At 44.1% G+C, this 20,048-nt stretch overlaps 3 protein-coding genes across 4 annotated transcripts in view; 1 reads left to right on the forward strand and 2 right to left on the reverse strand.

Moving 5' to 3' along the window:
* Positions 1–1,153, reverse strand: part of arhgap1 (Rho GTPase activating protein 1) — a 30,362-nt gene extending 29,209 nt beyond the window's left edge. Inside the window, exon 1 of the mRNA XM_079296271.1 lies at positions 1,059–1,153. The gene's annotated coding sequence lies outside the window, so the exon portion shown is untranslated. The remainder of the gene's footprint in view (positions 1–1,058) is intronic.
* Positions 1,154–1,813: 660 nt separating this feature from the next.
* arl6ip6 (ADP-ribosylation factor-like 6 interacting protein 6) lies at positions 1,814–4,153 on the forward strand. 2 transcript variants are annotated; one of them, XM_079296147.1, is made up of 4 exons: positions 1,814–2,286; positions 2,605–2,658; positions 3,123–3,249; positions 3,379–4,153. In XM_079296147.1, exons 1-4 carry the CDS (start codon positions 2,139–2,141, stop codon positions 3,470–3,472), a joined length of 423 nt encoding a protein of 140 aa, XP_079152273.1. In that variant the 5' UTR covers positions 1,814–2,138; the 3' UTR covers positions 3,473–4,153. The 2 variants fall into 2 exon arrangements, with proteins under 2 accessions (XP_079152273.1, XP_079152274.1); XM_079296148.1 differs by having other exon boundaries at positions 3,212–3,249; positions 3,379–3,477.
* A 972-nt stretch (positions 4,154–5,125) lies between these two features.
* On the reverse strand, positions 5,126–19,819 carry slc19a2 (solute carrier family 19 member 2). The gene is made up of 6 exons (XM_079296218.1): positions 19,667–19,819; positions 10,773–11,324; positions 10,431–10,677; positions 10,051–10,243; positions 7,142–7,283; positions 5,126–7,028 (listed from the first exon to the last, which is right to left on the reverse strand). Exons 1-6 carry the CDS (start codon positions 19,787–19,789, stop codon positions 6,873–6,875), a joined length of 1,413 nt encoding a protein of 470 aa, XP_079152344.1. The 5' UTR covers positions 19,790–19,819; the 3' UTR covers positions 5,126–6,872.
* Between the last annotated feature and the right edge of the window lie 229 nt (positions 19,820–20,048).

A 20,048-nucleotide genomic window follows, 5' to 3' on the forward strand; every position in this document is an offset into this window, starting at 1 on the left:
TTGGTCTGTTCTTGTCTGTATATTAAAACGACCAATACAAATACTGGATTGAAGTGTTGGCGCTCTGCGTGCAGACGAGCTAACAAGCTCACGTTAGCGCCTGATATTTATCTTTAGTAAAGGTCATTAGGTACCCTTTAAGAGTATTGAGACCCTAAACCAAGGTGATGGCTTGATCCTCATCCGTAAATAGTTGAGTCTCAAGGTTTGTTAGATATGTCAATGAAGAACGTGAGACTGGACGGTGAATTAGTAGGAAAATATGTGTTGGTGTTGGCTTTGATGACGTTGCCATTCTCTTCCTAGGCTGGTCTTAAATGCGTTGACTGAGGAGGCACTAACTGTTGCTTGACTCAGGTTGTTCCATGCTGGTGGTGTTCTACTAGAGAAAAAGGTTTCCGTGGACCAGGTACTTGTAGCTTCAGATCATGACCTCTTGTGTTGGTGCTGAGGGTTTTTTTGAACATACTATTGCCACATACTTGACAACTTCTGTTCGACTGTACGCTGTCGATTCCTGTCAGTATTTTAAAAGTTTGGACCATGTCGGCTCGTTTGCGGCGGAATTCCAGCGTTTGCAAGTTGAGACTGGCAAGTGTTTCTGGGTATGAGAGGTTTGAGAGGCCGTGCACTAGTCTAGTTGCGCTGATAACAAGCAACAGGTGAGCAGTCACGTGACTGATTTATTTTACCTTTACCCACAAAGTCAGGTCCAGAAGGAGGTTTCGATCATCCTGATATTGCTTTAAAGCACAACGGGCTAACTTAGCAACGTTAGCTGCAGATGTTCCGGATGTAAGACATTAGCAGACTACGTTAGCAGGCTGCTACGGTTCGTGCCGCAGTCTGTCTAGATAACGATACACATTCAACACTAACTTCTACGCGGTGTAGAAGACAGACTGGACCCACATCATTCTGTTTACCAAATTCACGTTAGCACGACTTGTACGACATCGAGCCACCACGAAAGCCTCGCGCGAGCATAGCTCTTCCACCTCATTGTGGCTATTTAACAGAAGTACATTTATACACAGTGAATGTTGGCTCAACGTTACCGTGACTGTAAAGCTTTGTTTTCACCCGACAGGCTGTGTGGCGTCTAACCGGAGACTCGATCGGTGCCGTTGACAACAATCTGCGTCAACACCCTTTCCGGTGGATTATTTTCAAAATAAACGCATGCACTTCTGTTTATGCTGTACATATTTTAACATTCGTGTGTTTCCTTTTTGTGTGTGATGTTGTTATTATTTATATCCATATTATTTATGGTGTCTCTTCTTTCTTTTGGAGCTACACTGTTGCAGCAGAACCCAGTGACATCACCGTTCTCTCTCTTGCTCATTCTGCAGATAATGGTTACACTACATAGTTTAAGAACATTAATATTGTCCCTCCTGCCACTATCACATTATGACACAATTGACCAAATGTTTGATTTAAATTGATTTGATGCATTACTCACAAGACAATGAGTCAGCTGATGAAAATACAACAGCCTATATCACAAATGACATGGAGATCATCTAGAAAAGGTCTGCCTGTTTCACATGAAGCCTCAGCAAATATTTGATGCTTCAAGAAGCTTCATCTCACCATCGCTACTCATTGTATTCCTAAATCATGAAGGTTGTGTGCATTTGTGAAGATTATCTTGCTGAACAAAACTTGTAAGTATGGCAACGATTTTTGTTTGCCACAGAGCTTATTTTCTGTAATATTCCAAAATTCAATGGAAAATCTCATTGGATGTCGAGGGAACCAGTGGTGCGGCAAACTTCCGGGGTTGGCTTACTGCACGAGTCCTCTGACAGCTGGTTATATCGGCCTTGCACTTGTTTGAAGTTAAAGGAAACTTACAACAAATATCCTGCGAAAGATATCCCTGTAATACAGACTCTATGGGGAGGACTACTGGTACCTGTCTGTCGTCATACGTGTCTCACACACAGGCTGCTTACAGGGGAAACAGAGCAACTAAACTGACGGAAAAGCCCGAGGGACAAAGTTGTGTGCGGAAGTGCGTCTGTTAGTACACGCGTTGTCCCATTGAAGGAAAGTTACCAGTAACCTACTTTAATAGTAGAGTGCGTCATATCGGGACCTTCAGATTCCGGATCTCATTCGGTGAGACCATGCCAGGACAGGGACTTGGTGGACCGGGACGGCCGTTTACCAACGGCCCCAAACCGTGGTCCGTGGTCGTGCTTTCGGTGCTTGGCTCCGCCGTAACGGTGTCCGCTGTGGGCTGTGTCTGCGCCCTCATCTACCCCATACTCAAAGGTGAGCGGTCGGGCGCGCGTGCACGTGTGCCTCATTAGGGGGGTGTTAGCTAAAAGTAAACACGTGGACACTTCCTGGACATTTTGAGAAGTCTTCAAATCAATCATGCAGAAAAGTGTAGTTCTAAAAGGTTTCATTTAGCACTCGAGATGACCAAAATCAATCAATCAATCAGATGTGTTATGCTGTGATTTAGGGATGATAACCATTGCTGAATATGTAGAAAACAGGGTTAGGGTACATGTACAGTAAGCAGTACTACAGTAGCAGTAGTAGTATTGCTACAGCAGCGGTACTCATTCCTACTGACTGTTTCAGAACTGAGGGCAGAGAAAGTGACAGCAGCTGATTGGACTGAAGATAGAGTGTTGGGTGAGTATCAATATGTTTATTTAGAACAGAAAATAGTCCAACAGTCCACAACGTGAAGATTATTCACTTTACTAGCATGAATATTATGGAGAAAAGCTGGAGCCTTCACTTCGAAAGGACTTCAGTGTTTAATCAATTTTGAAAATGATTCCTGATTGACTAATCTCTTCATGGACTACTCCTCTCGGCTGTAAAAAATATATAATATATATAAATATATATAAATATATATATAAATATATATAAATATATATATATATATATATATATATATATATATATATATATATATATATATATATATATATATATATATATATATATATATATGCTAGTAGCACAGGGGCTGGCATAGAGATTGTGTGTGTGTGTGTGTGTGTGTGTGTGTGTGTGTGTGTGTGTGTGTGTGTGTGTGTGTGTGTGTGTGTGTGTGTGTGTGTGTGTGTGTGTGTGTGTGTGTGTAGGTGTCTGGAGTATCCTGGTGCTGTCAGTTTCAGTAGGATGTATCTGCTGTGTCTTCTCATGGACCCTGACCTACCTGGACTCGTATCAGCCTGCCGTGGTGTTGGGATCACCACTGGTCCACTTGAGGTAACACACTGCACTACACGAATATATATATATATATATGATCCAGTCAATGTGGTTCAACACAGTCTTTGACCTCAGGCAGAGACTTCAACATGTTAAAACTGTGTGAATGTGTGTGTTTTCTTCTAGAGATGTATCTGACCATGGTTTCCACATGGGCTATGGTGTTGCTGTCCTTAATGGCATCATGGCTCTGCTCACCGTCATCTGGATCCTCACCTGACACACACACACACACCACACCACACACACACCCTCAGTACGAGTACTGGGCAGCGATCACCATATGAACGTCTCCTTATAGTTCCTGTAGTACACTCCAGATGTTTTGTATTCAAACAATTACACTGTATGCAAAAGTACAGAATTAGCCCAGTAGGTTGTGTAATTCTGCCAGAGCCCTAACCACCTCTTCAACTCTGTCTACACAGGAAGCATTTCCTCCTTTTTTTAGGGTCAGCCTCATGCAAGTCAAATCTATGTTCCACCTTTCTAGATTTAGTACTGTGCTGCTGGTGCTATCTGTCCATGCAGTCGTCTGCTAGCTGTCCATGCAGTCGTCTGCTAGCTGAAGACATCCTGTGTACACTGATGGAGGACTGAAGCAGCTGTTGCTGATGTGCTGTGTTCACTATGTTTGAAACAAGAAATGACCCGATGTTGTAATAGTAATAACTTTATACATGCAATGTTAAAGCCTTCCTCCTGGCTTCAACTGTGTTGGAAATGTCCATATTTAAACACTAAATAAACATGGGCAGTTTCCACCTGAATGTATGACTGTTTGTGATAAACGCTCTGATTTAGTTTGACAAGTGATACCGAATAAGTGATAATAAATCTGCAACATGTTGGGAGATCTCTGTCATTATAAGGGAATATTTATTTTTGGAAATAAAGTGTTGTGAACATCAGAAGAGTTTGGTTGCCTATTTATTATGTACTGTGTATTTAATATGTATTTAAGTGTCACAAGCAGAGCAGTATTCTTCCTTCTGTTTTGTATTGCTTTACTGAGTTCAGTCTACAAGAGGCCGAAATGAGTTTCCTCCGTAGGGTGGCCGGGCTCAGCCTTAGAGATAGGGTAAGGAGCTCGGTCATCAGGAGGGAGCTTGGAGTTGAGCCGCTACTCCTTCGCGTCGAAAGGAGTCAGCTGAGGTGGTTCGGGCATCGAATCAGGACGCCTCCTACTGGAGGTTTTCCAGGCACGTCCAACTGGGAAGAGACCCGGGGAAGACCCAGAACACGCTGGAGGGATTATGTCTCCCAGCTGGCCTGGGAACGTCTCGGGATCCCCCAGAATGAGCTGGAACATGGTGCGGTGAGAGGGAAGTCTGGGTCAGCCTGCTTGGCCTGCTGCCACCGCGACCCGACCCCGGATAAGCGGAGGAAAATGGATGAAGAAAGTTGTTTGTGGTCCAGTCTACAAAGAACTATTTTACTGTAATTTAGCAAAGCTTTTTAAAATAACCACATTCAAATATGTGAAATACAACAAACTTCAAAGGAGGCAATCATTTGTTGATGTCATTGTTTGTCAAATATATGACCATAACCAGTTTGTTTTTTACTGAAATATTCCTGTTCAAAGGATTACCAATAACATATGTGGAGCTGACAGAGTGAATCCTAATGATGTCCACTTATCCAGTTAACATGAACTACATCTGGTTCAGGAAGTCAATGATTCCAGATCAATCTTGAGGAGGGATTATTCTCGATGAGGTTGACAGTTCTGCATTTGAGTGAATTATCTCAACAATTAGGTTCAAGATTCTAAACTTGTACTAATTTTAACATATTAGCATTCCACAGATACAAAAATCAGGATTCAGACAGAATAATTACGTTTAAATTAGATTTACAAGAAGGAAAATACATAACTTAAAGGCAACTACTTTCCATAAAATATTGAGGCAGAGTGTAAAGTATGGGACGCATTTAGAAACTTCCTTTTAAGAGTAAAAACTCAACTGGAACTATGTGTTGTGCTTCTGAGAGTATCTCCATCTTCACCAGCCCTACCTCACATTCTTAGTTTGCTCAGTGCTATGCTAGTCAAGACATCAACAAAAGATCTTTTCTTCCTTCACTGGTCTCTCCGGATTGCGGTGACATTCGGCCTCAGCTGGACTTTGTGTGTAGCACTAATTAGCACATGTAAGAATGCCAACATGCTGACGAAGCACCGCATCCCAAAGTCCAGCCTCAAACCATGGCAAGTGTGTCTGAGGACTCCTGCTCTTGTTTTACTGAGGGAAAACACCACTGGATAGAAGATGTTATTTCTGTTTATTTAGAAGATGTATAGAGCGACTACAAAAACAGTGGCAAAACTGTCTCACAAAACAGTGAGACAGTCCATCCAATGCTTCACATGCAGCCGCCAGCGATGTCAAAAGAACTAAACATAAAGAAAAGAGGACACAATAGTTCAATCCATTGGCTTATACAAAGAGAAATTACAAATACAGATCACCTGACTTGTTAAATTATTCAAGCTATTTTTTTATTTGTTGGCTGATCATAAAACATCATTTCTATGCATGTTGACAAACATTCAAATGAAGTATTACATACCAGACGTACAGTTACAACTGATCCAATGCTGTTAGTTGTTTTTAAGTGACACATGAGCTTCATCAGTGACATTAAGAAGTACCAGAGGCTGGCACAGTGCCCAAAATATAAATACAGATGAATCAGTGGAGAACATTTGGACAGTGGAAAGGAAAAGGCACTATTTGTAGTGTTCCGAGATGAGATGAAGAGTTACTGGTGTGTGTGGAACACTTCAGGTATTTGTACTTTATATTTGGCCATGTTTTCTAAATGAATTTGGTTGATGTCAGATAACACTTTGGTCATTCAGTCTTTTTGCCAAAGCAACACTAATCCTGATGCATCTCTGTCTCTGTGGTCCACAGACACACCAACGACTCACACTGTGGCTCTGGGTCACATCTAATTTGGAGTAATGAACATCTTGTACAGATAGAAGCAGCATAACATCAAACACATCGTTTCATTGTCATTCATTAAAGATACATATTGATGAACCTGATACACAAACTCCTCGCCAGTGGCAATAATGATCAATGAGAGTACAATACAGCATTGCAGGAGGAAATAATACATATTGAAATACAAACATGTCTTTTTTCGCTGGTTTCAAATGTAACACATTAGAAGTACTATTGCGGTACCATTCCTTAGTGTCTAAAGGCACCAAGTTAAACAAGGTGGGAAACATACAGAATTACAATTATGAACATTTGAAATATTGTGCGACGTAAATCTCAGATGGAGCCTTTTCATCTGATCTGTGATCAGCAAAGAGAGGAAGTATACATTTGCTTCAATGACTCAAGACCCACTCTGTAACACTCATGGTTTGGTCCTGCTGCATCTTTTCTGTCCAGTTGGGTCTCAGTGTGGAACACTCAATGGATCAGAAGTATGGGTTAGACAGCAGTATGATGACATCATGTCATCCTGCCACATAGTGGCCCCAACGGAGTACTACAGCTTCAGTCATTATAGAGAACAACACAATGACGAGATGACTGGAGCTCACTCACCAATGCTGCTTTATTCAGTATGTGAGACGCCATCAGTAACCATCACCTGATCGGAGACGAGTCAGACTCCGTTCCTGCTCGGCTGTTGGCCAGCACCTCCTCTTCCTGCTTACAGCGCCTCCTGGAGGCCAATTTGCAAAGTGCAGCGAGCAGAAAGACCACAGAAATGACAGTAAAGTAGCCGCCATAGATGAGGAACTGAGGGAAGGAAACAAGACATCTATCAGATCCTCTCTGCAGGAGGTGGAAAATGTCCCCATGTATGTTGTCATAGGCAACTAAAGGTGGGCGGAGCCTATTTACCCCCTCACCTGAGTAACGACATCGAGGCCAAGGCCGGCCGAGTCCACCACCACCACAGTGAGCAGAGTCTGCAGCAGCAGGGCCATGAAGGTGTTGACCCCGAACACTAAGGCGTAGCGCTGCATGTTGAGACTGGCAGCAATCTGATACCTGTCGGGTCAGAGGAAGGTCACACCTGTAGTACACCGTCTGTCTGAAACACTTCTACATGTCTCAACAAGCTACTAGACAATCCACAACGTAGGACAAAGTTTTTGCTGGTGATTCAACACTTTTTAGAACATATCAAAGAACCCGAGATGAATGTGCTTCTTATTGTGGACTCACTCCTGATGTTTAGAAACGACGGTCAATGGCTGCTATAATCTGGAACCTCGTTACACAAGTTTCTCATTCCAGAAGTCTGGGAACATGAACAAACAAAGGGCATAGTATCTAAAACCAGTACTGCTGAACGTAGAGGAAGCAAATCCGCCTGAGAAAAGGACCCACGGTTCTAAAAGCGTGTTCCTTCCTGAATATACCTTCCTCCTTCTTTCTATCACATTTTAAATATGAATATTTATACAAACACACGAGTACCGACTTTCAGTACTAAACAGTTCAATAAAACTTATAACAATACAATTATTTATTTTGAACTGTGTCTACATGCATTTAAGATCCTGACTGTAAATATCTGACACTTGGACTAGCCCAATAAAAATATTAGGTTTAGACACACGTCATTCATTTTACTTTAGGTATTAGGCATATAAAATTGGATGATAACGTTTGTTGGTTGCAATATTAATTGATTTGATAATTTACTATTTTGATTGAATAAACTCTGTTATACTTTAAGGAGCAGTCGTCTGTGATTACTTGTGCATATGTGCGTAATGAAACTGTATGTAGTAGCTTGTGCTCGAATTTAAACCTTCCCTTGTCAGGTGATGTGCGTTACAGTCGCACCCGGCTATTGACATTACGAGTGGCCACTAATTATGAGACTTAGTTTTATCGTTTGGTTATTGGTCCCTGTTCGCAGGGTGGTGCCCCGTTGTTATTAATAATCATTAATAATTGTTACATACATTAATAATTCTGTTGATGTCAAGAATTCAGTTTCTTAAATGCTGATAACTCAAACACGCTCCATTACGTTCCCAACACTAGTTACTAAAAAAGTGCAAACTCAGCGGTGTCACTGGTGCAAAAGTGTTGCATAGCCAACAGTGATAGCCCACCATAACTAACAGTGATGAAGTGTTCCATAGCTAACAGTGATGCAGTGTTCCATAGCTAACAGTGATGAAGTGTTCCACAGCTAACAGTGATGCAGTGTTCCATAGCTAACAGTGATGCAGTGTTCCACAGCTAACAGTGATGAAGTGTTCCACAGCTAACAGTGATGCAGTGTTCCATAGCTAACAGTGATGCAGTGTTCCATAGCTAACAGTGATGCAGTGTTCCACAGCTAACAGTGATGCAGTGTTCCATAGCTAACAGTGATGCAGTGTACCATAGCTAACAGTGATGCAGTGTTCCACAGCTAACAGTGATGCAGTGTTCCACAGCTAACAGTGATGCAGTGTTCCATAGCTAACAGTGATGCAGTGTACCATAGCTAACAGTGATGCAGTGTTCCACAGCTAACAGTGATGCAGTGTTCCACAGCTAACAGTGATGCAGTGTTCCATAGCTAACAGTGATGCAGTGTTCCACAGCTAACAGTGATGCAGTGTTCCATAGCTAACAGTGATGCAGTGTACCATAGCTAACAGTGATGCAGTGTTCCACAGCTAACAGTGATGCAGTGTACCATAGCTAACAGTGATGCAGTGTTCCACAGCTAACAGTGATGCAGTGTTCCACAGCTAACAGTGATGCAGTGTTCCACAGCTAACAGTGATGCAGTGTACCATAGCTAACAGTGATGCAGTGTTCCATAGCTAACAGTGATGCAGTGTACCATAGCTAACAGTGATGCAGTGTACCATAGCTAACAGTGATGCAGTGTTCCACAGCTAACAGTGATGCAGTGTACCATAGCTAACAGTGATGCAGTGTTCCACAGCTAACAGTGATGCAGTGTTCCACAGCTAACAGTGATGCAGTGTACCATAGCTAACAGTGATGCAGTGTTCCACAGCTAACAGTGATGCAGTGTACCATAGCTAACAGTGATGCAGTGTTCCACAGCTAACAGTGATGCAGTGTTCCACAGCTAACAGTGATGCAGTGTACCATAGCTAACAGTGATGCAGTGTTCCATAGCTAACAGTGATGCAGTGTACCATAGCTAACAGTGATGCAGTGTACCATAGCTAACAGTGATGAAGTGTTCCATAGCTAACAGTGATGAAGTGTTCCACAGCTAACAGTAATGCAGTGTTCCATAGCTAACAGTGATGAAGTGTACCATAGCTAACAGTGATGAAGTGTTCCATAGCTAACAGTGATGAAGTGTTCCACAGCTAACAGTGATGCAGTGTACCATAGCTAACAGTAATGCAGTGTTCCATAGCTAACAGTGATGAAGTGTTCCACAGCTAACAGTGATGCAGTGTACCATAGCTAACAGTAATGCAGTGTTCCATAGCTAACAGTGATGAAGTGTACCATAGCTAACAGTGATGAAGTGTTCCACAGCTAACAGTGATGAAGTGTTCCATAGCTAACAGTGATAAGCTAACAGTGATAGCCCACCATAGCTAACAGTGATGCGACGTGTCTTTCATTCTTTACCTCTTGTGATGCCTTTAACACATTAAACCCAAAACAACTTCACATTTCAAACCTTCTCATTTTCCAGACTCAAACCAATTTCAGCTGTTTCCACAGTGTTTCATATAATTGTTTAACAGCTAATCAGTTAATCTAATAAAGTTTCAGTCTTACATTAATTCACATGAATATGCCTCCTCATACTTACGTTGCCACGGTGATGAGCAGCATATATATGGCTCTGAAGAGGATGTATGCGCTGTAACAGAGCCAGATGTTCCTCACAGTGTCCATAGCAAACACACACAAAGCCATCAGCAGGGAGAGGACACACAGAACCAGCTCCCCCCACAGAGACCAGCACACGGGCAAGTAGCCCACCAGCAGGGCCGCCAGAGCCCCTGAGGACCAGCAGGACACACAACGGTTACAAATACTCAGCCTGAGGTTTACACTACAGGGACAGAAACCAGTGTTAAAGAGCACACTGGGTCCTTTCATGCTGACATGTTAGTTCATTCCATCCAACAGAGCACATCACCAAATTCAGAAAATAGCCGCAGATCCTTATTATTAAATCCCCCTCACCCAGCAGTGTGGACAGGGTCTCTACGTAGCCGTTGTAGATTTCCTCGTCCTGGGATGGACGGATGTTCTCCCATAGTGCTTGAGCGTAGTTGATGACCTGGAAGTAGCCGCAGGTGGCCAGAGCCCACCACAGGGACCAGGCCAGCAGGGACCGGCATCTGTAGCAGTTCAGGAAGTCATCAAACAGAACCTGTAGCACTTCCACAAGCCCGCTGCTGTGACTTCCTGTCTCAGAGGACCTGGATATCTGCATGGAGAGTGGAGGATACAGTTCTTGACATTTGAACAGATGAACCCGATCATGAGCATGGTATGACCTGAACAAAGCACATAGTCACTCACCGTGGAGACGTCCTGGCTGTTGGGAGGTGACTTGCTCTCTGAATCCTTGGTCCGCTCCAGCAGAGCGGTGCTGCTCGGCTTCTCCGCCGCGGCTGGACTCTTGTGGAAGAACAAGCTTCTCTTGGGCATGGGCAGAAACCAGGGAGCCACAGAGGCCACGGTGGCAGTTGTCAAGGTGATGATGACCAGGTGGACCAGCTGAACATTCACCACAGAGAGCAGCAGCTGACCGGTCAGAGATCCAGCAGCTGATCCGAACAGAGCGACGCTGCGGCAGTAACCCGTCACTCTCTGGTAGTGCGCCGGCTTCACCACGCTGTAGATGTACGAGTAGTAGGCCACCTCGGAGGCCGTAGCCAGTCCAAAGAAGAACTCGAGGAGCTGCATGGCCAGCATGCCCTGCGCCCTCAGCAACATGACATAGGTAACCACTAAGCTGGTGGCCTGCAGCACCAATATGGGCTTATAACGCAGGAAGTCAGTGGCCAGGAAGATGGGGAACAGCAACACCAGGTAGGAATACGTCCACACTGGATAGATTTCATTCACCACCTGCAGATAAGACATGGACATTTACACTAGTTACATTATTTCAATCTCCTCAGCATCAACACTGCTTCCCAGGGAATCTTGGGAGGGAAGTAAGACAGTAGGACATTTAAAACACCTCAAACTGTTAATCAAGTGTATAACTGACCTGATTTCAGTTTCCATTTCTACGTTCTAGACTAGTTTGCTAGTAACTGCAACCGTGGAGAATCAAAAAGACAAGTTTAACTGGCAAAAAAGCCATAAACCAACCTCCGATTGTAATTATCTGTAAACTCATATCCATGGACTACTTTATTGCCTTTGTACATGCCCTGTAAAAAAAGTTGTGTTAAATGTATTGTAAAGAAACAAAGGTTAAATATCCTGTAAACTGTTTGATTTGTCTGCTAAATATTTCCGCAAGATTTTGAAGACATCTAAAAGTGAATTGGCGTATTTTGTATAATCCCAGACATGAACAGCTTTAATCACTCTGTGCGTATAAAGTACCGGTAAGCCTTAGTTTGATGTAGCCTAGTTATTCTAGACCAGTGTTTTTCAACCTATTCTGAGCCGCGGCACAATTTTTACATTAAAAAGATCACCAACAACCAAAAAAGTTACAAAATGACACCTTGTAGCATAATACAGCAGATATGCCAGGGGTGTCAAACTCAATCACAGAGAGGGACAACGTTGAGAGCCAAACAGGGTCAACATTTAACAAACAGGATAGAAGGGATATTAGACAAATAGGCGACATTATGCATATGTACCAGAGCCAGATGTTTGGCATCTTCTCTTGGCTGCCAGTTCATTAAAGTCTGGGGTTAGGTTCTGTGCTGTGGAAACCCTCACAATGGAGTGAAGGTGTGTATCAGTGAGACGACTCCTGTGTGGGTTTTTGTTCATCTTCATCACAGAGAAAAGCTGCTCACACAGATATGTGCTCTTTCTACGTCAACTGCAAACGGATTGCTGAGCAGTTCAAATTTAAATTTCTGGGCTGCAAAGTCGGCAAATCGCCAAGTGAACTCTGTGCCAAGTGCGCCCAGTTTATCAGCAAAATGCGCAGTCGGAAACACAGCGGTGGAGACACGGTTTAGCAACACGGAAAGTGTCCCCAAGTTTCCTTGCTGCATCTGAGTCTCCCATAGGCGCAGCTTGGCCTGGAAAGCTCATACTGCATCATACATGTCTGTGGTCACGCATGTCTGTGGTCATGCATGTCTGTCATCACGCATGTCTGTGATCACACGTTCCCGTCCATGAAGCTGGAGGTTTAGCGCAGTGAGATGCTTCGTGATGTTGCACAAAAAGGCCAGCTCACATCGCCACTTTTTGTCCCAGAGCTCTGTGGTGTGGCCGGCCAGTTATGATAAACATGATATTTTCTCGCGGGCCGGATACAATTGTACCGACTCAGTCATGCCTTGAGTTTGACATGTCTGATATATGCTGACAATTTAATGACAAGTCACTTAATGTGTTGATCCATACTGTGCTTTTCATCTGGGTTACAATGTTGTCCAGGGCCCAGTTCAGAGTCTGCATTTTTCCTTTTCAAATATTTCTCCATCGCTGTTCATCTTGTTACCGCAACCTCTCCCGCGCATCAATTCATTATACTGTCTTAAATTAACACGGTCATCATTACTGCGCTACCTACTGCCACCCACTGGGACGGAAGAGTATGCATTACTTAGCCAGCCACTATGTTGCAGCTCAGACGCTCAACAATGGCAAATTATTTGCAGCAACTAAATAATATTTTTTTGGACTGATTAAGTGAAATTGGACATTTTCCCACGGAACACCTGACTATCTCTCACGGCACACAGTGGTTGAAAATCACTGCTCTAGAACAGTGGTCCCCAAACTTTTTTGCACCACGGACCGGTTTCATGTCAGACAATATTTTCACGGACCGACCTTCAAGGTGTGGCGGAAAAACACGACGAAATAAAATGATACGATCGGCATGAAAACAAATATAAAATGCATAAATAAATACAACTCACAATAACGCCCTGAGCTTGTTTCTCTTGTTAGATCCTGGGGTACTTCTGGCCCGATACGGGGCTACTTACTGACTCAGCTCTCTATTAAAAGATTGTCGAGCTGGTGTTCTTGCGAGGGAACTCGCCTGGCTCTTCTAACTGCCGTTACTCCCGACGTCTACCCTGCTTCCTCCGGTCTGAGTGCACTCGGTCGAGGGGCCACCCTGACCCCGGGCACTCCTACCAGTCGCGTCGGTTATGGCAGCTTCCCTCTTCTGGATCCGTGCTCTTGGTAAATGCCAGGTTAGGTTTTAACGGCTAGGATTACTTCTAAAACCGTAAGGGATTGTTAAGTGGATTCTGTCTTCTAGGATAACCTTACAGAACTCAGTTGTTAGACATACAATGGATTTAACTTTTTACTGCCACGAGGTACTTTTACTACTTGAGCAAATAAATGCACTTGAGAATTTTACTTTAAATGCAGATTAGATATTTATTGCAGGTTATATTTAGTTAGTTTGCAAGGGTTAAGCTACAGCTCACATAAAATGTCACTACACTTGATTCGTTACTTTAATTTTCTTCTCAGGTTATACTCATTGGTTTTAGATGCCGAGACGGCTCGGTTGGAGCTGGATTTCCAAAGGTGCGATGAAAAGGTTCTTTTGGAGTTGTTAGGAGCGAAGGTCTGGCCAGACCCTCGGATTCCTCCTGCTCTCGCAGCGGAGTTCGGCCAACAGTCCACAAGGCTCTGTACAAAGTCTTTCTAGGGCGGCGGCGTTCCTCCGTTGTTCAGTTGTTAAAGTCGAGCAGTGGGGAGAGGAAAATCTCCGTCTTTCAATTCTTTGTCCACGAACAGCGGTCTTCTTTCCGTGAACCGAGACGAAGTCCTCGAATACTTCAGTTGCGATCGTCCGTATCTTCTTCTCAGAGCGTCTGGACGGCTCGTGTAGAAATCCTGTCTTGCTGTTTGCAAGTTACTTCTTTTATAACACTTTTGGGCTGCCTCTCGCATCTCTCCCCCCTCTTCCTCAACACGGCCTCCCTCAGCCCATGATTAACATGACATCATTGATTTGGTGCAGGTGCTTCGAAAAGTACCTAACCTTTGTGTGTGTGTGCGCATGAGGAAATCACCCCAACTTCCCTGTCTGGGCGCTTACTTAATCAAGCTCTGCGCGTGTCTGGGTGTTCAACATCTGTTTTACTTTCCCTTTTCCTACACTCCCACATTTCTAACACAGATTAGTTATCATAATCACAGTTACAGTTGTTATAATGAGTTACAGTTGTTATAATCAGTTTACTTAGTACACATTTGCTTATAAAATGATTATTGATCTCATCCTTCATCATTATTGTGCTTTGTGTCTTTTCTTCTCAACCACCATTATTTCCCCATCCCTTGAAGCCAACACCCTGCTTACTTCCTCTTTCTCCGTACTTTCTACACAAAGACTGCACTATACTCAGATACACATATTATTATTATTATCAGGTTTACATTTGTTAAATCACTCTATGTATTAAACATTCGTTATGTAACGATCATACACTTTAACTATTGATTTCTGAGTATATGCTTTATGCTTTTTATATCCTGACCTTCCCCTGAACGTGTATGCATGTATCCAAGGCGGCTTTCTCTGTGAGCTCAACTCTTCTCGACACCCCCTTCTTGAGGTCACAGGCTGCCTCGCCTTAGCTAGTAGGAATCTCACAGGAAGTTTTCGTCGGCCGGGGCAGTGATGACGAGCACGTCGTCCTCTTGTGAAGACGGTCCTGATGCCTGCTTCCAGCTGTCGATCACCACTCGGTGATGAAGGTTAACCTTGTTACCTTCTCCACACGGCATGTAGCGCATATGCATGCATCCATAACCTTCACCGGTTTATGGCGCATGCGGTTAAACTCTTTTCTTTGTCCTGTGACCCGGAGTGGTTTCTGGTCTCCGGGTCCCTGCCATGCAACGGCTAGGGTGGTCGGCAGCAGTCAGACCACACAGTCATTCTTAATTTCTCTCCATTGCAACACTTCTTTTTCTCCGGAGAGAAATCACTTCTTGCATAACCCAACTTCCTCAGGGCTCTTCCTGCCCAGAGCCCCATAGTACTCCTTCTCATGGTAACCACCCCTTTGACATTGGCCACTCTGACGTAGGGTGGTAAATCTTGTATGTTGGTGGCCATTCTTGAGTTCCTGGTTTTCTCCTAATACGGAACTGGCTTCAGCTGCCCCAATCCTTGGATTCCTCTTTTCTTAATGGTGAGTCCCCCCTCCCTTTGTCCTCTCCTTCCTGCGTTGTATCGACCACACAACTCAGTTTTTTTAGGATTCTGCGGACTTCTTTTTCAGGAATCCAGAGTCGCTGCTTTTCCAGTTCCCTTTGTGTTGGAACGGTGCCTGCATATCCTAGTGCGCCATGCACTGCCTGCAGCACCTCCTCCACGCTCTCTTCTGGGACTACCCTTCCTTTGGGCAATTCTTCCCACTTCTCGATCCCAACAAAGACAATTTGTGTCATCTGGACGAAACGATCCACTTCTTTGTTTTCTTGCCAGTGAATTTCTTCTCGCGTGTGGGCCCTCTGGTGCACCACTTCGAGCTCCATACTTAGCCGTAATTCGGCTATTTTTCTCCATAGGTCTTGATGAGCCACTTTTTTACTTTTAGCGCTCTCAAACCCATTTTCCTCCCATATGGACAGGTCTTCGTTAAGGGCCTGAGCGCAGTAATAACTATCAGTTATGACTCGAGCTCTTTTCACCCTTCTCTTTGCACTGCTGTTCTACGTCTCCTTTAACCGACGCCCTACTTTCTTCTTGATGTAGGTCGGTTAGGTGTTGTTGGATGGCAGAGTCCCAGGTGGTCCATCCTCTTCCGTACAGGATGACCTGATGTTGGATGTTGCCTCTGTTGTCTTTATCCGGTGTCGGTTCTCCCGATGCCGCTTGTTCTGCCGCGCCGTCCCTCTGGTCCTCGCTGCCGTCCGGTGGCGATTCCTTCATCAGGGCCGCTGGCTCGTCCCGCTGGGTCGCCTCCGTCTGCCGGCCGGTCCCTGGAACGTCTGGTCCGTTCTGCTGCTCTTGCATCTTGGACTTTGTCTTTGTTGTCTCGAGTTGCCTTCCTCCCAAAGCCTCTCGTCGTGCATTGAGTAAGGGATGGGATCAGGCTCTGGCCCCTCTACAGGTCGGATGAGTCTGGTCGATGCTCCCCGTCGCCTGCGGCTTCTCCTGTGCTGGCTTGTAAATACCACACACAGCTTCGATTCGTGTATGTCTCGCAATCGGACTTCCTCGAGGCTTGGGCAGCGTTACTTTCTACCCAACGCCTCACCTCGGGTCTTTCGTACATGAACGACAGCCTCTCTTGGCCGTCGGGGTTCTTCTTTTGGACTCAACGTACTCCTTTTCCGTCGAGCCCCACGTTATGGGCGCCACGTGTTAGATCCTGGGGTACTTCTGGCCCGATACGGGGCTACTTACTGACTCAGCTCTCTATTAAAAGATTGTCGAGCTGGTGTTCTTGCGAGGGAACTCGCCTGGCTCTTCTAACTGCCGTTACTCCCGACGTCTACCCTGCTTCCTCCGGTCTGAGTGCACTCGGTCGAGGGGCCACCCTGACCCCGGGCACTCCTACCAGTCGCGTCGGTTATGGCAGCTTCCCTCTTCTGGATCCGTGCTCTTGGTAAATGCCAGGTTAGGTTTTAACGGCTAGGATTACTTCTAAAACCGTAAGGGATTGTTAAGTGGATTCGGTCTTCTAGGATAACCTTACAGAGCTCAGTTGTTAGACATACAATGGATTTAACTTTTTACTGCCACAAGGTACTTTTACTACTTGAGCAAATAAATGCACTTGAGAATTTTACTTTAAATGCAGATTAGATATTTATTGCAGGTTATATTTAGTTAGTTTGCAAGGGTTAAGCTACAGCTCACATAAAATGTCACTACACTTGATTCGTTATCTTTATTTTCTTCTTTTAGATTATACTCATTGGTTTATAGATACCGAGACGGCCCGGTGGGAGCTGGATTTCAATGGTGCGATGAAAAGTTTCTTTTGGAGTTGTTAGGAGCGAAGGTCTGGCCAGACCCTCGGTCCTCCTGCTCTCGCAGCGGAGTCCGTTCAACAGTCCTCAAGGCTCAGTACAAAGTCTTTCTAGGACTGCCGCGTTTCTCCATTGTTCAGTTGTTAAAGTCGAGCAGTGGGGAGAGGAAAATCTCCGTCTTTCAATCTTTGTCCACGAACAGCGGTCTTCTTTCCGTGAACAGAGACGAAGTCCTCGAATACTTCAGTTACGATCGTCCGTATCTTCTTCTCAGAGCGTCTGAACGACTCGTGTAGAAATCCCGTGGTCGCTTACTCAATGTGTGGGCGCTTACTCAATCAAGCTCTGCTCGTGTCTGGGTGTTCAACATCTGTTGTACTTCCCCTTTTCCTACACTCACACATTTCTAACACAGATTAGTTATCATAATCACAGTTACAGTTATTAATCACTTTACTTAGTACACATTTGCTTATAAAATGATTGTTGATCTCATCCTTCATCATTATTGTGCTTTGTGTCTTTTCTTCTCAACCACCGTTATTTCCCCATACCTTGAAGCCAACACCCTGCTTACTTCCTCTTTCTCCGTACTTTTTACACGCAGACTGCACTATACTCAGATACACATATTATTATTATTATCAGGTTTACATTTGTTAAAATCACTTTACATTTGTTATGTAATACACGCTTGCTTTAAAATGATTATTAGAGTTCATCCGTTAAACTATAATTATACGCTTTATGTCCCTTTAGCCTAATTTACATACCGAACATGTATTCCCTCATTTAAAGCAGCTTCCCTGGGATCTCAACTATTTTTGACATCATGCATAAGTAGTTTTGCTCTGAACTTTGTTGAACTTCACCGTGTCTCCGTTGTGCAGAAGAAGAATTGTCCCTCTCTGTTCACAAAGATAACTTACTGTGTTGTATGAGGATGTTCCAGCACCAAGGCCTTTGGGCCGCTTGTTTGGGTTGCTGGCCGTTTGTTGTTCATTGTTGTTCCTATCAGTCTCAGACCAAATGTCTAACATTGGCCATCGGCCCCCACCTTTGCTCATTCTGTATGAAGAACGCTTGTTCACTTTTTTCTTGGTCCTTCCTCACTGAGACTGTACGCATTCTGTTGTGATGATTGAACCTTCTCTGCGCAGAGAATAAATACTTAAAGACACCCTGGTTTTTGGTTTTATGTATTTCAGCATTAAGAGACTCACGCAATGCGGGTATAGGAATATTTTCCACAACACCTGATGGAGGTAACCTAATTATTCTAGGATAAACCAAACACTTCAAAGGATCTAGCAATTTTTCAAGAGGGATTATTCCTTCTGTGGCCGTGTGTGTAGGACCGAGCCATTAGAAGACATCCAGTTGTATTATTGTGAAGCAGTCCACATAACATCAACAGGGTTTTCTAGAACTGGCTGCTAGATCTGTACAAAATGGAGCTCATTAGATCTGGGTACAGTATGTTGTTTGTTCAAGCGTAAAATAGATCTAAATTTTCACATTACAACCCACTGCATGTAAACCAGTGGACACAGGCTTCCCTTCAACGATACATCAAGTGTACGTGAGTAAAGAAATGGAGGCAGACATCAGGGCAGAGACTGAATGATGAGCTTGACAAATGTGGTCAATGAACTGGAGCTCTGCAGTGATGCAACAAGAAACAGAATGAGAAGCTCACAGCTTTAGTGTGTGGTCTGTAGGTTAACAACGGTCTTTACATCTGTGTACAGACATGGTGAGGTCCATCCATGCTGCTGTGAGAGTCTTCAGGGGGTCACTTCCTCACTACAGGGGTCGATCAGAGTACAAAGAAATTGAGTGTCCATGAGACACGAGAGAAGGTAAAAAGACACGAGGACTCGACAGACTTTAATGGATTCCTTTGCTCTCTGAAAGACTAATTTTGCACGACGGTTAGTTCATTTAACATTATTCTATTTCATTGTATATATAATATAATTTCTATACTCAATATTTCTTATTTTTACTCTGTTACTTTCCTGTATCATAATGCTGCTGGAGCGAACAAATTTCCCCTTGTGGGATTAATAAAGTATCTATCGAATTAGTGGAACCTTTGCTGTTGAGCTGTATGGCGGGTAAATACAGCAAATACAACTCATACATGACTCAACGTTACGCTCATATAAAGAATTAAAAAGCTCATGGTCACAAACTCAATACAATGTTTATTGTGTCATGTTCAGATGTGACGCACATCAGCACAATCAGCAGATGGTGCTCGCGCTCAGTAACGTAGCCTTTAGCCCAGCTAGCTAACTCACCTGGGTCTCCGTCAGGTTCTTATCTGGGCCCAGCAGGTAGGCGGTGAGGAAAGGCTCCGACGGCCGGAGGTTGGAGAAGAAGCCGTACACACACAGCACAAGAGTTTGGTCGAGCACAGGCATGATGGAATCACCGGGACGACCTGCGCCCACCACAGATCGGGCTCATGTGTTTCTTCTTCGGTGGTGGTTTCTGCTGTTAAACGGTCCGCCTTTAGACGCACTAGCGCTATCAGGTGGTCTGACGGTGGAGCAGCAGCAGAGGAGAACTAGTACAAACTGTTAAGCGGTTATTACTTTCTTTGTTTTATAATTTACTAAAAATGTATGCAATAGAGTCACAGCCCAACAAATAGACTGAGCAAGTCCCACAGGAGCCAGA

This window comes from Melanostigma gelatinosum (assembly GCF_949748355.1).
Source record: "Melanostigma gelatinosum genome assembly, chromosome: 24".
NCBI classification, from domain to species: domain Eukaryota; kingdom Metazoa; phylum Chordata; class Actinopteri; order Perciformes; family Zoarcidae; genus Melanostigma; species Melanostigma gelatinosum.